This window comes from Caretta caretta, chromosome 4, assembly GCF_965140235.1.
Source record: "Caretta caretta isolate rCarCar2 chromosome 4, rCarCar1.hap1, whole genome shotgun sequence".
NCBI classification, from domain to species: Eukaryota; Metazoa; Chordata; order Testudines; family Cheloniidae; genus Caretta; species Caretta caretta.
Genome location: NC_134209.1, coordinates 147649927 through 147665218, shown reverse-complemented (window position 1 = coordinate 147665218; position 15292 = coordinate 147649927). Strand labels below are relative to the sequence as shown.

Here is a 15292-nt window from a genome sequence, read left to right as displayed (position 1 = left end):
CTTTGGGTAGAAAGAACAGGAAGAAAAGGCTCAGCATATGCTCAAGAAATCAGAGGCAAGCTTCTGATATCTCATCTCAATCAACCTAGAATTGTGTTATTTCAATACACCACTGAGCGGCTGCACTCGCATGGGGGGGAGGGATAGCTCAGTGGTTTGAGCATTGGCCTGCTAAACCCAGGGTTGTGAGTTCAATCCCTGAGGGGGCCATTTAGGGATCTGGGGCAAAAATTGTGGATTGGCCCTGCTTTCAGCAGGGGGTTGAACTAGATGACCTCCTGAGGTCCATTCCAACCCTGATATTCTAGGATTCTATTCTATGTGTTAACAAATAGCTATGAGCAATTGAAAATACACCACAGTAAATCTATACCAGCATGTTCTAATATACAGGTTTCTAATTAATGCATATCACCCCACATAACCAATCTTAACTTAGCAAATAGGGAGCAGAACAGAAAAGGAAATGTGCAACACAGATTATTACTACTTCTACGTCTCGTGTTATAGTAGGATCCAGATCAATGCCCCACTGAGGTAAGCATTATATAAGAACATGGTGAGAGACATTCCCTGTCCCAAATTTATGAGTTTATAAAAGATCTCATACATCAAGTGGCTGTAACAAAGAAACGGAGGCAGGATGAGGAAACAGTGAAAAATATGGTTACATAGACGAGCAGTGCCCACAAATTTTCAAGTTTCAAGTCAAGCAAATGGAATAACTTCAAACCTGCATTAGACACGTTTTCTTATCTCTATTCCCTCATCCTCCCTACATTTGTTTGTTACACCGACTTTTTGCATTTTGTCTAGGCTCTTTGAGGAGAAAGTCTGTCTCCTCCCATGGGTCTGTATTCCCCCTTTTGACTGGGTCTCTGGATGCTATTGTAATACAAATAATACCACTCTCACATTTTGTGCATAATAAGTTAATAACAAATTTTGAAGGTTTAAAAGCATACACACTGCACCCTTTAATTCCTACAAGTGCTCTGTCAGCATAGTCAATGAGGAAAAGAGGTGAAAAGCTAAAGAAAGTGATAATAGTAAACATTAAAATTCAACCCAAGGAAAGTGAGACATTATGGCCATAGTTCCTTAAAAATTCTAAACAGTTCTCTTGTGTTATGGTACTAGGAGGAGGATTTTTGAACAGATGCCTTTTTTCACCCTTCATCAAGATTAGAGGCATCTGCTATTTCTTCAAATCAGTTTAGAGAGCAAATCAGCTCCGTACTAATGAAGAGTGTAATTCAAATGCCAACTAAAGCAGCAATTAAACAATTGAATATAATTTTTCTACCTCAAAAGCACCACTGCATTATGCTCAAATTTTCAGGCACAGACTTCCTGGTGATTTGCAACATGATTTTAAACTATGAATCACAAATTTTAATGCTATGAACTACCTATAACCTCATTTTAAAAACCAACTAATTTGGGGAAAATATATAAAAACTGGAGGCACATACCATGCTTATTCCACCTGTTCAGCAATGTACTAAGAATCAGCTTGATAAGAGCTGATGATTGGAGTCAGGAAAATGAAATTTTTTTTCCCAGCGCAAATATCACCCAAATTGATGACCCAAAGCCAAGTCACTTACTTTTCTTTTTAATGCCAAACATTTTCCCAAGTATAAAATAGGAACGAGAATAATATGATATCCTAATTGTGCGTCCTCTTTTTGAGCCCTAAATACAAGTAGAGTGTTTACAGCAGGGGTGGGCAAACTTTTCGGCCCGAGGGCCACATCCGGGAATAGAAATTGTATGGCAGGCCATGAATGCTCACAAAATTGGGGTTGGGGTGCGGGATGGGTGAGGGCTCTGGTTGGGGGTGAGGGCTCAGGGTGGGGCCAGAAATGAGGAGTTCAGGGTGCACGAGGGGGCTCCGGGCTGGGGAGTAGGGTGCTGGCTCCAGCTGGGAATGAGGAGTTTGGGGTGGAGGAGGGTGCTCCGGGTTGGGACCAAGGGGTTCGGAGGGTGAGAGGAGGATCAGGGCTGGGGCAGGGGGTTGGGGCATGGGGAGAGGCTATGGGGTGCAGGCTCCAGGCGGCGCTTACCTCAAGCGGCTCCCGGAAGCAGAGGCCATGTCCCCACTTCGGCTCCTACGCAGGAGCACCCATCAGCAGGCACCGCCCCTGCAGCTTCCATCGGCTGCAGTTCCCAGCCAATGGGAGCTGCGGGGGCGGTGCTTGGTGCGGCAGCAGCAGCATGCAGAGCGGAGCCCCTTGGCTGCCCCTACACATAGGAGCCAGAGTGGGGCCATGCCACTGCTTCCGGAAGCAGCGTGGAGCGGCCCCCCACTCTGCTCCACGGCTGGAGCGCTGGAGGGCGACAACCCCAGACCCCGCTCTCCGTGGGCCGTAGTTTGCCCACCCCGGTTTACAGGAATCTTTACATTTTCATTGAAAGTAAAAAAACCCACTAATTTGTTTTTTAGTAAGTTACAACCTTTTTTGTCCTTCCTTTCCCTGTCCATTGTCTCTACCTCATTCTTGTTCCCTTTTCTACATACTGTGTAGAAAGGCTGTCATGTTTAGAGCAAATGTAATGTATTTTTGGAAAATTATACAAAAACTGAAGTGTAAATTAAGTACAATGGTAATTCTGGAAACGGAAGTACAGCTGGCCCGTAGGAAAGGATTCGAGTCCAATGTGGGTATTAACAATTCATACGTATCTTCTGGGATCTATTTACCTCAGCTGAAGAAGACAAGAACATAAGGTGGTCTGTTGCTACTAAACTATATTGTATTTAGATCTTTCTTCTGCACTTAAATTATTAACCTCTTGGCACCAGTAGCCATAATGCCTTATGTTACTACCAATACTGCCAAATCTCCCTTGTCCCCAGGAGCTTATCACTCTACCTGTATTCGTTTTTTTAAAAGGGCCATCAATGTGGCATCCAAATGACTTCATGAGAAGTAAACAAGAATCTCTCTTCCAAATTACTGGAAGAAACTAGCTTTAACTTTTGGCTTTTTAAAAAAAAACCAAAAAACTATATAATTGAGGGTGCTGCTGAGCCGTTTGTGACCAATGTATGGCTGTAGTTCTGCTTGGTTCCAGGCACACAAGCAAGACCCAAACCTACTATAACATAATACGTTCACTACCATGTGTAAGCCTGATACTTTAAGGGCAGATTTTGTAGTTTATATAAGACTTGCGTAATGAATAACTTCAAATTAAACATTTTTGGTGTTAAAAAAGAAAAACAACAGGATTTATGTAGTTCACACAAAATAAGGATTCAAGTGTACTACCATGAAATCCCCTGATCCATCCCTCAGAGAAATACTAACAGTTTTTACTATTGGTTGGCTATGGTTTGAGTAACAGTACACTTATCACCAGTACACACACAGAGCTATATATTTATGATACTTAGATCATATTTTTTTTTCCTTGGAAAGCCAAATCTTCATTTAGGAGTCAAGTAAAATAATAGCATAATATACAATTAGCTTCATACTGTGTGGGTAGGACTTACCTAAAAGCTGCCACTAATGGAGCATAAACTGAGTCTCCGTCATACACATACAAATGGTCCCAACTGCATTCTGTAGCAAAGTGATTGAATCGAAGCCTCAGGATTGTATTTGGCCTAAACAAAAAATAAACCCTAAATTAACCATACAAAAAACCCACAATGGCAGCATCTCCAAACAACTGCCTTGATGTGCAGTTTCACTCTCAAAGTGACTCAAAAAAAAAAAATCAGCTATTCACCTTACAGTAACTGTGATTTCTCAAGATATGTTGTCCATTTAGATTCTACTCTATGTAGCCCATGCACGAGATTTGGCTAGCAGTGTCCGCTGGGGCCACACCTGTGCCCAGAACTTTCTCACCGCCCCACCCCAGCCCCCCAAAGGCATTAAGGGCAGGCTGGACCCAGCCATCCCTCTGTTCCTATGCCAATACAAAATTCTGTAGGTGGGAGGGGTATAGCTCAGTGGTTTGAGCATTGGCCTGCTAAACCCAGGGTTGTGAGTTCAATCCTTGAGGGGGCCATTTAGGAATCTGGGGCAAAAATTGGGGATTGGTCCTGCTTTGAGCAGGGGGTTGGACTAGATGACCTCCTGAGGTCCCTTCCAACCCTGATATTCTAGGATTCTATGAAAAGCAGGAAAGGAGGCTGGGCCATGAGATCCTTGATATCCACACATCTCAATTTCTGTAAGGTAAGTATTCAATTATTAGACAATGACTTGAAGAAAAATGGATTCCACTTTTGGTGACTAACAAGCATTTGTTTGTTTGCATGGAATTGGATAAATATGGTATAACAACGTATACAGCATAAGATACTTAAACAATGACTAGAGAGGACGAAAGAGTAGCGTCTTGCAAAGGTGTGTACTCAGCTCCATGTAGCTGCCCTATAGATTTCAGAACTAGGGATGTTTTTGAAACAGGCAGCAGAGGCTGCCTGAGCTGTAATGTGACCAAGTGACTAACCCATAAAAAGTTCTCATACAGTTGGAGTCCCACTTAGATAATCTGAGAGAATAGTGACTGACCCTTAACCATTTCTGCAAAGGCCAAACAACGTAAGTGTGTTCCTGAATGGTTTTGGCCTGCCAATATAAAAAGCCAGTGCCCTTACTACAAGTGTGTGAAACTTTGCTTTCCCTGGGAGTGAGGCTTGGGGAAGAAAACCGGGAGATGAACAGACTGGTTCATATGGAACTCAAACAATTTTTGGAAGGAACTTGAGACGAGGTCTGATTGTGACGCTATCCTTATGAAACACTATACAAGGAGGATCTGCCATGTGCCACCTATCCTTTGAGCTGTAAAAAAAAGCACTAAAAAAGCAGTCTTCACTGGAAGGTGGTATAGCGAACAAGTTGCTGAAGACTCGAAGGGTGGGAACCCATCTACCTTGCTAATCCTCTATTGAGACAGAAAGAGGAAGGGGGCTCCTAAATTGGGGGGAAATAACCATGTATGTGACTTTTCAGGAATCTATCTACTGCAGCGGTTCTCAAAGCCCAAGCCCCACCATGCAGGACCAAAGCTCAAGGGATTCAACCCTGTGTGGCAAGGCTCAGGCTAAAGCCTCTGGGCTTTGACCTCTTCCTCACCTGTGGTGGTGGGGCTCAGGTTTTGGCTTTGTGCTACCCTCCGGAGCAGTGGGACTCAGGCGGGCTCTGGCTTCGGTCCCCCTTCCTGGGGTCATGTAGTAATTTTTTGTTGTCGGAAGGGGGTTGCGGTGCAAGGAAGTTAGAAAACCCTTGGTCTACTGTATGATGAGAAAACACAATGTGGCCCTGGATAGGAGGGTGATGAAGTATTTTAAAGTTACATGAATTGAAATGGCAGTTGAGTCTGAATAAACATGGGTCCCTTATCTCTTCAGATGAGCTGCCACAACTGTCAAGTACTTGGTGAATACCCTCAGTGCTGTGGAAGACCAAAGGGCAAGACTTTGTACTGGCAGTGAAATGTTCATATTACAAATCGGAAGTATTTCCCGTGGACCAGATGAATGAATGTGCAAGTAAGTGTCTTGGAAGTTGAGAGCCCTGAATCAGTCTTAAGGACCTAACAAGGGAATTATGAAAGCAAGAGTCATCATCCTGAATTTTCAATGATGGATGAACTTGTGGAGACATCAAAGGTCCAGAAAAAGGATGCCTACCCTTTTCTTCTTTGGGAGGAGAAAATAATGGGAATAAAAAAAACCTCTCTCTGAACATAAAGGGCACGTTCCCTACTGCTCCAAGCTGTAAAAAGAGTCTATTTCTTACTTTAACAATCTCTCATGAAAGGGGTCCCTAAAAATGGAGAGGGAAGCGGGTAGGGAATATGAGGAAGGGACTGGAATTGGTCGAATACCCCTTGTTTACAGTTTCTAGGATCCACTGGTCCAAAGTGATCCATGTCCAGACCTCTAAAATTATAGAGATGATTGCCAGGGGGAGGATGTAGAATGGAAGAGATCATCTGATGGCTTTCCAAAGCTCTTGACACTGGCATCAAACTTGCCGCCTGGCAGAAGGCCCAGACTGCCAGACAGTGGAAAAAGAGGAGGAAAGTCACTTGCACTGGAACCTCTGCTTCTTCCTCAGTGGTTTTGGAGTCCTCTGCAGTCTCTAGTAGTATTGAAGGAGCTCTCAGATCTTTCCTGCTTCCTTTTTGGAGCTGAGACACACAGGCCAAGGGAACATGGATCATTCTGGGAGTCCTTTAAAGAATGGAAGGCCTCATCTGTCTTTGAATTAAGAAATTCATTGTTCTCAAAGAGAAAGCCCTCAATTGTAGGGCTGTCAAGCAATTAAAAAGATTAATTGCATGATTAATCGCACTGTTAAACAATAATAGATGCTTTTGAATGTTTTCTACATTTTCAAATATATCGATTTCAATTACAACACAGAATACAAAGTGTAGAGCGTTCACTTTATATTTATTTTTGATTACAAGTATTTGCACTGTAAAAAAACCAAAAGAAATAGTATTTTTCAATTCACCTTATACAAGTACTGTAATGCAATCTCTTTATCATGAAAGTTGAACTTACAAATGTAGAATTATGTGCAAAAAAACCTGCATTCAAAAATAAAACAATGTAAAATTTTAGAGCCTGCAAGTCCACTCAGTACTACTTCTTGTTCAGCCAATCACTCAGACAAACAAGTTGGTTAACATTTGCAGGAGATAATGCTGCCCGTTCTCGTGGCACTGTTATAGCCAATGTCGCAAGATATTTAGGTGCCAGATGCGCTAAAGATTCACATGTCCCTTCATGCTTCAACCACCATTCTAGAAGACGTGTCCAGGCTGATGACAGGTTATGCTCAACAATAATCCAAAGCAGTGCGGACCAACGCATGTTCATTTTCATTATCTGAGTCAGATGCCACCAGCACAAGCTAGATTTTCGTTTTTGGTGGTTCGGGTTCTGTAGTTTCTGCATCAGAGTGTTGCTCTGTAGCGACGCAGTGTGGTTCCCTGCAGCCCCAGAGAGGAACGAGCCCCTCCGGACGCCAAAGTGGGCAGAGCCAGTGGAGCCTGCGCCAGCCCCCCAGAGGTCAAGGCACAGGACAGGAAGTACAAAAGCCCAACCCCAGTGTTCACCAGAGACCCAGCCACTGGAGAAGCCAGACGCCTGTGGCCTAGCTCCCGGCTGGGAGACTCCTGCAATTGGCGACCGAGCTGAGGCCTGACCAGACCCCGGAGAAACTGTTAAGCCTGCCTGTGGCAAGTTACCCAGAGAAGCTGCCGAGCCTACCACTCGCTGGGTACCTGAGGAGCCCATGGTACTTGATTCCTTGAAGGACACCATCCAGGTGCAGCTACCTCTAGACGGGGAGGTAGGAAGTAGCCCGGGGGTAGCCGACCCTAGTCTGGCTGCAGCACACCTAGAGCCTATGTCAGTGTGTTGCAGCCAGGATCCCCATTGACACAACAACAGGCCGTCTGCTGCTGCTAGGGCCCCAAGATGGGATGCAGCGGAGTGGGTGGGCCTGCATCCCCCCTGCCACCCAACATGCAGGTGACAGTCTCCCCCTCTCCCAGGCCCTTCGGAGCCAGGGCCGGGGTCTCCTGAACTTACCTGTTTGCTCAGTCCCTTTCTCAGGGCCTGAGTCCCAAATGCTGTACTGCCCGCCCTGAGCCAGGGCCTGGGCTTGGTGCTTATTTGTTTGCTCAGCCCCTGCCTGAGGGCCTGAGCCATGGACTCTTTGCAGCCCACCCTAACATAGGGCCTGGGCTTATTGCTTAACGGTTTGCACCGTCCCTGTCCAAGGACCGGAGCGTGGGACTCACTACTGCCCGCCAACCGGGCGTGAGTAACTGTTCTTTTGCCTCTACCGCTGCGTGAGACCCCGCAGCCAGACTAGTTCCTCGGACGTAACCAGACAGATGTAGCAAAACGGGGTGGTTCCCTACTGCCCTGGAGAGGGACGAGCTCCGGCCGAACCCTTCTACATGCTCTTTTAAGACTTCTGAAAGCAAGCCCCACCCGTCCCTCTCAGTTTTTGGAAGGCACTTCAAATTCTTAAATCTTGGATCAAGTGCTGTAGGTAGCTCTAAAAATCTCACACTGGTACCGTCTTTGTGTTTTGTCAGATCTGCAGGGACAGTGTTCTTAAAAAGAACAACATATGCTGGGTTATCATCCAAGACTGCTATAACATGAAATATATGGCAGAATGCAGGTAAAACAGAGCAGAGGACATACAATTCTGCCCCAAGGAGTTCAGTCAGAAATTTAATTAATGCTTATTTTTTTTAATGAGCATTATCAGCATGGAAGCATGTCCTCTGGAATGGTGGCCAAAGCATGAAGGGGCATACAAATGTTTTGCATATCTGGCACATAAATACCTTACAATGCAGGCTACAAAATGCCATGCAAATGCCTGTTCTCACTTTCTGGTGACATTGAAAATAAGAAGAGGGCAGCATTAGCTCCTGTAAATGTAAACAAACTTGTTTGTCTTAGCGATTTGCTGAACAAGAAGTAGGACTGAGTGGACTCTGAAGTTTTACATTGTTTTGTTTTTGAATGCAGTCACGTAACAAACAAACAAAAATCTACATTTGTAAATTGCACTTTCACTATAAAGAGATTGCCCTACAGTACTTGTATGAGGTGAATTGAAAAATACTATTTTTTTTATCATTTTTACAGTTCAAATATTTGTAAGCAAAATATACACTTTGATTTCAATTACAACACAGAATACAATACATATAAAAATGTAGAAAAACATGCATAATATTTAATAAATTTCAACTGGTATTCTATTATTTAACAGTGCAATTAAAACTGCAATTAATCACGAATAATTTTTTTGAGTTAATGACGTGAATTAACTGCAATTAATCGACAGCCCTACTCAGTTCTTTGGATCTCCATGGGAATCCCAAATGCTTGGAACCAGGATAATCTTCACATCTCAGATGTGACCATGGTGAGTGACACTGTATTAGATGAATCTAGTGCAGCCCACAGAGAAGTGTGAGATATCAGCTTCTCCTCATTCATTATAGATTTGAACTCTTTCCTAGACTCTAGAGCAGAGGTGGGCAAACTACGGCCCACGGGACCACCCTACCCGGTCCCTGAGCTCCCGGCTGGGGAGGCTAGCCTCCAGCCCCTCCCCCGCTGTCCTCCCTCCCCTGCACCAATGCCGCTGCGTAGGCAGCACGGCTTGCGCCCACCCACCTCCCAGGCTTTTCAGTAAGCCAGTCCTGCCACTCTGAGCGGCATGGTAAGGGGGCGGGAAGAGTGGGGGGTTGGATAAGGGGTAGGAGGTCCCGGGGGACAGTCAGGGGACAAGGGGTGGTCGGATGGGGCAGTCAGGAGACAGGGTGAAGGGGGGGGTTCGATAGGGGGTGGGGTCCTGGGGGGGGGCAGTTAGGGACGGGGGTCCCGGAAGGGGGTGGATAGGGGAAGGGGGCCAGGCTGTTTGCGGAGGCACAGCCTTCTCTACTAGGCCCTCCATACCGTTTCGCAACCCCGATGTGGCCCTCGGGCCACAAAGATTGCCCACCCCTGCTCTAGAGGAAGTGCGATCATAAATTGAGACAGCTTGTCCCAGGGCAAATGATTGTATTTTGCTACCAGTTCTGGGTAATTAGTTTCTCACATCTAGAGACTGGCTAGGAGGTAGACTTTATTGCCCAAATATACACCACAAAGCTGGAGCTTTCTCCCTTTGTGTTGGTTTGGGAGGTCATTGCTGTTTGAACTTCTCCTGGACAGCGGCTACAAGAGATCCTGGCACTGGATGAGAACAAAAGTACTCAAATCCTTTTGAAGGCTAGAATCGATGCTGGAGTCTGCCACAAGTGCTTTGCAGGTTCCAACAGTCCCTGTTTTATAGGCATAGTGAGCCTACCAAGCATGAAAAGGTAGGGAATGTTCAGCAGTTTACATGATTTCTCTGCATCTTACTTCCAGTCTGAATTTGTCTGGCTTCAACTTCCTGCTACTGCATCTTGATACACACCTTTGTCTACTAGGCTCAAGAGCTCTCTTAACAGCAGCACAGGATTCACTCAGGGCATAATGGGAAGACACCTACACAATCGACAGTTTTATAGAAACTTTTCAGAGTAGAACTATACTTCAGAATGGCATACCTTTACATTTGGCAAACCAGAGATAGAACAGACTATTTCTGTAAGGACGTGTGCTTTGTTTTTGGCAGCGTAATTCTCTACCCAGCCTGAACCCTCATTCACACGATCCTCTGATGCCAAGACTAAAGTCAAATGAGAATGATAAGCTAGAAGAGCTTTTGTGTGCAGCTCAGTACTTCAACTAACAGGTTCATTTTGTGCATCTCTCTACACCAAACATGTGGTATGACTGAGGAAGAAGATCCCTCACTCACTCCTCATAGAATATACGTTTTCCTGGGAAAGCAGCTGGATACATGCAAGGAAACGCTGCACCTGAACTAAGATTAGCTATTTTGATGTTTATCAGGGAATTGTGAATAGAACATTTTCTTTGGAAAAAATAAGTTAATAAGTAGAAAACTTTAGCATAGTGATATGAGATTAAAGCTTGTTATAATAGAATTGTTGAGCTTTGGAGAATTTTAAGGAACATTCCACAGAGACAAAACACAGACATCTTCTATAGTCTGAAATTCAAAACAGGGTGGAGTCAAATCTTTTTACAAAACCAACGGAAACTAAATGTGCAGAGAACATTGTTAAAAATGTATTCTTTGCTGTTTCAAGATCTTGGGGAACTGGATCCCGCAAGATGCTGAGTAACCTCAACTCCCATGAATTTCAGCACAGATGAAGTCACTCATTCCATCACAAAACCTCGTCTTTATTCAGAAACCTGCCCATTTAGCCTCTTTCCAGAGTTCCACAGTTCTGCTTCAACCTCACTTAAAGCTACACTGTTTAATGCATGACAGCTGACAGTTCAAATGTTTAAAAACTAGACTGATTTTGCAGCTCTGGTGCCAGCACTCACCCATACACACACACAAAAATCCAAAAAACACAAACATTTATGATGGTTACACCACTAATCAGATGACGGTCAGAAGCTAAACGCTATAAGTGTCACTCTTAAAATTACTGCAAAAGTCAGTAAAAGCAAAAAAAAAAAAAAAAAAAAAAGTGATCCATGTCACAGTGTAACACTAACAGATCCCGGTCATTGGCGGGCAGGCTCAAACCTGGAACCTTTGGAGCTAAATGCATGAGCCTCTACTGCATGAGCTAGAAGCCACAGGGCTCTTAATTAAGGCTGTAGCAGACTTATTAATCTCTGAGGGGTCTCAGTGCCACTAGAGGGAAACAATCACTACACCCAGGAGGTGTGTGGGTTACAACAGCAACAGGAGGGTGTTGGTGTGGGCGATTCCCAACTGCCTTTTCAGACAGTAAGAGACCTTTCCAAGAAGGGCAACCATTCCTTTGAAGTCATTGGGAACTAATGAGTAAATACACATTTGGAAAGCAACAGAAGCTCAGCACTTATTTGAAAATTGATTGTTTTTTTCCATGCACAGGATATTTTTAAAGTTAGAGCTCTCTGCTTTTGGCATGGGGGGGGGGGGGGGGGGGGGAGGAGGGAGGAGTTACAAATGCAGTCTAGCCTACCATCTGAAATTCGGAAATCTGGAGGGTTTACAACCATAACATTTAAGTCATTTTACCACAAGGACAAAATTCTATTCATTTTGATCTTTTCAACTATCCAATTTTATAAAGCAGTCAAGCCATTGAAATTCATCATTTAGAAAGAAAGGGCAATGTTGATTATTGTGAGAGTGTTCTTTCCCACAATAATTCATAAAAGTGAGTGAAACCAAGGTCTAAACGTGTTCAGAAATTGAACTGCACTTAAAATTACTGTAAATAACACCCTCTAAAAATGAAGATGTTTGCTACTTACTTTCCTTCAATGAGCCATGTGCATTTTGTTTTGTATTTATAATTTCCAGGCCCATCTGTTACATATCCAGAAGATCCAGTTAGCCTGTAAATAAAAATTAGAAATGTAGGTTTCCAGTGTGATTAAATACTTAAGTTTTTCCAACCATCTTAGTTTCAAAAAAATACCCTGATTAAAGCACCCAGCTTTACATTTTCATTTATTGAATGGCCATTATAAAAAATACACACACAAATGGATCAGACAATTGGGATTCTGCTATTGTACTCTTGGTCTGTACCCCTTCTCGTAACTAGCCAGAGTACCCACAAGTTCTGCCAGGAAATTCAAGGTGGTGTTCTCATCTGGCTTCCTTCTCAGACCAGCAACTCAGACAAATGGTATTTCTTTCATAACTGAAGACAGGTACAGAAAGAGTAATGTAGGGAGGATGGCAACAGAGCTTCCCTTAATCGAGCAGTGAAAAGTGATGAAACAAGGTACTTGCTTATAAGGACTGTAGTGAAAATAAATAGAAAATGAAAGATTTGTTTAAAACAAACTGCAAAGTTACTACAAAAGTAAAACGTTCAAAATACAACAAAGTATTACTTTCAAAAGCAGAGTCTCAAGGGTAACTTATGGTCCAGTCTAGATTCGACTCATGTTACAGACTCTCGTCTGAAATCTATGTGCTGAACTCCCCTTAGTCTCCTCTCCATTTGAAAATGGAATAATCCCTCTCTGTCAGTGCCTGGATCAGTTATAACTCGTTTCGGCTTTGAAGACTTTGATAACCCACATTACGGGCAATGGTCCCTGTTCCTGGTATAAGTTTATTTCTTAAATATGCTGCCTCTTCCAACAATTTGTTTCCCCTTAGACTACTCAAAATTATTTTCCACTGTCTTTGTTAAAATGCAGCACTGCTGGACACAGATTGAATGTATGATTTTAGGCACTCATTAGCAGATTCATAAAATCTAGCATTTGAGGTGTTTGTGTAAAAACAAAAACAAAACCCTACGTATGGAAGAATTGGAGAGCAAGAGAGGATGCACCAACTGTATCGGTGTGGAGTGAGTGATTAAGGGTCCTCAATTAAACTGTATTTCTCTGATGTTTCCTTTTCTCCCTGGGAGTAATTACTTCCAAATGAGCATTCCAATTGGCCAGTTAAGACTCAGGCCTGTGTGTCACTTGCAATGCGTATACTAATACTCCACTTTAAGCAACACAAATGTACATTTTAAATTATATAAAATCCAATCTTACTAATAGGTAGACAAAATTATTTGTAACAGCAGGTACCCAATATAACCTCATAAATTAAGGATAATTAGCAAATTCTATCATAACATGTTATGAAAACTAGGGCTGTCAAGTGATTAAAAACATTAATCGCAATCAATTGTGATGCTAAACAATAGAATACCATTTATTTAAATATTTTGGGGTGTTTTCTACATTTTCAAATATATCGATTTTAATTACAACACAGAATACGAAGTGTACATCACTAACTTTATATTTATTTTTGATTACAAATATTTGCACTGTAAAAATCAAAAGAAATAGCATTTTTCAATTCACCCCACACAAGTACTATAATGCAATCTCTTTATCACAAAAGTTGAACTTACAAATGTAGAATTACGTACAAAAAAACCCTGCACTCAAAAATAAAACAATGTAAAACTTTAGAGCCTACAAGTCCACTCAGTCCTACTTCTTGTTCAGCCAATCGCTCAGACAAACAAATTTGTTTACATTTGCAGGAGATAATGCTGCCCACTTCTTGTTTACAATGTCACCTGAAAGCGAGAACAGGTGTTTGCCTGGCACAGTTGTAGCCGGCATTGCAAGATATTTACATGCCAGATGCACTAAAGATTCATATGTCCCCTCATGCTTTGACCACCTCTCCAAAATACACGTGTCCATGCTGATGTCGGGTTCTGCTCGATAACTATCCAAAGCAGTGTGGATGGACGCATGTTCATTTTCATCATCTGAGTCAGATGCCACCAGCAGAAGGTTGATTTTCTTTTTTGGTGGTTTGGGTTCTGTAAGTTTCTGCTTCGGAGTGTTGCTCTTTTAAGACTTTTGAAAGCATGCTCCACACTTCGTCACTCTCGGATTTTGGAAGGCAATTGAGACTTTTGGGTCAAGCACCGTAGCAATCTTTAGAAATCTCACATTGGTACCTTTCTTGCATTTTGTCAAATCTGCAGCGAAAGTGTTCTTAAAACAAACAACATGTGCTGGGTCATCATCTGAGACTGCTATAACATGAAGTATATGGCAGAATGCAGGTAAAACAGAGCAGGAGACACACAATTCTCCCCCACCGAGGAGTTCAGTCACAAATTTAATTAATGCTTCCCCCCCCCCCCCCCCAAATGAGCATCATCAGCATACAAGGATGTCCTCTGGAATGGTGGCCAAAGCATGAAGGCATATGAATGTTTAACATATCTAGCACATAAAATACCTTGCAATGCCAGCTACAGAAGTGCCATGTGAACGTCTGTTCTTACTGTTAGGTGATATTATAAACAAGAAGCAGGCAGCATTATCTCCCGTAAATGTAAACAAACAAAGTTTGACATTGCTTTAGTTTTGAGTGCAGTTATATAACCAAAAAAAAAAAATCTACATTTGTAAATTGCACTTTCATGAGAAAAATTGCACTACAGTACTTGTATGAGGTGAACTGAAAAAACACTTTCTTTTATCATTTTTACAGTGCAAATATTTAATAAAAAATAATATAAAGTGAGCTCTGTAAACTTCGTATTCTGTACTGTAATTTAAATCAATATATTTGAAAATGTAGAAAAACCATCCACAAATATTTAAAAAATTTCAATTGGTATACTATTCTTTAATAGTGCGATTAAAACCGCAATTCATCCAGGTTAATTTTTTTTAAATTGAGATTAATTTTGAGTAAATCACGTGAGTTAACTGTGATTAATCGACAGCCCAAATAAAAACCCATCCTCACGCTGCAGAAAATGCAGTTACTCCAAGAAGCTGCACTTCTTGTGGGTAGTGGCTTTGTATCTCACATCCTACCTCTGCTTCAGTTATTATATCAACTGAAAACTCTATTTTTTAATTACACACTTATAAGTCCCCACTATTTCAGTACCATGGAAGCAAGAGTCCTTTCCAGGAGATAAATGTGAAAAATTTCTCCAAATCCTGGCTCTCACCCTCCATCTGGAAGAGGACGGAGTACTAAACCATGACTTCATTCACCCTCCCCCACATTTGGGTCATTCCACTATTTACAAGCTCACCAGGCTTCTGGAACCCCAGGGCTTGTGAGATTTAAAACCACTACAAGTTACAGGTTCCTTGCTTTTTTCCTCAGTTTAACTATTGACTGGTGCTGAGCAACAT

General features: G+C 42.6%; 1 protein-coding gene across 1 annotated transcript in view; it reads right to left on the bottom strand.

Moving 5' to 3' along the window:
- Positions 1-15292, bottom strand: part of ATRN (attractin) — a 273056-nt gene that overhangs the window by 192759 nt on the left and 65005 nt on the right. The window contains exons 2-3 of the mRNA XM_048846395.2: positions 11903-11986; positions 3506-3619 (exon numbers count right to left, since the gene is read on the bottom strand). Of these exons, the coding sequence (XP_048702352.2) occupies positions 3506-3619; positions 11903-11986 (198 nt within the window). The remainder of the gene's footprint in view (positions 1-3505; positions 3620-11902; positions 11987-15292) is intronic.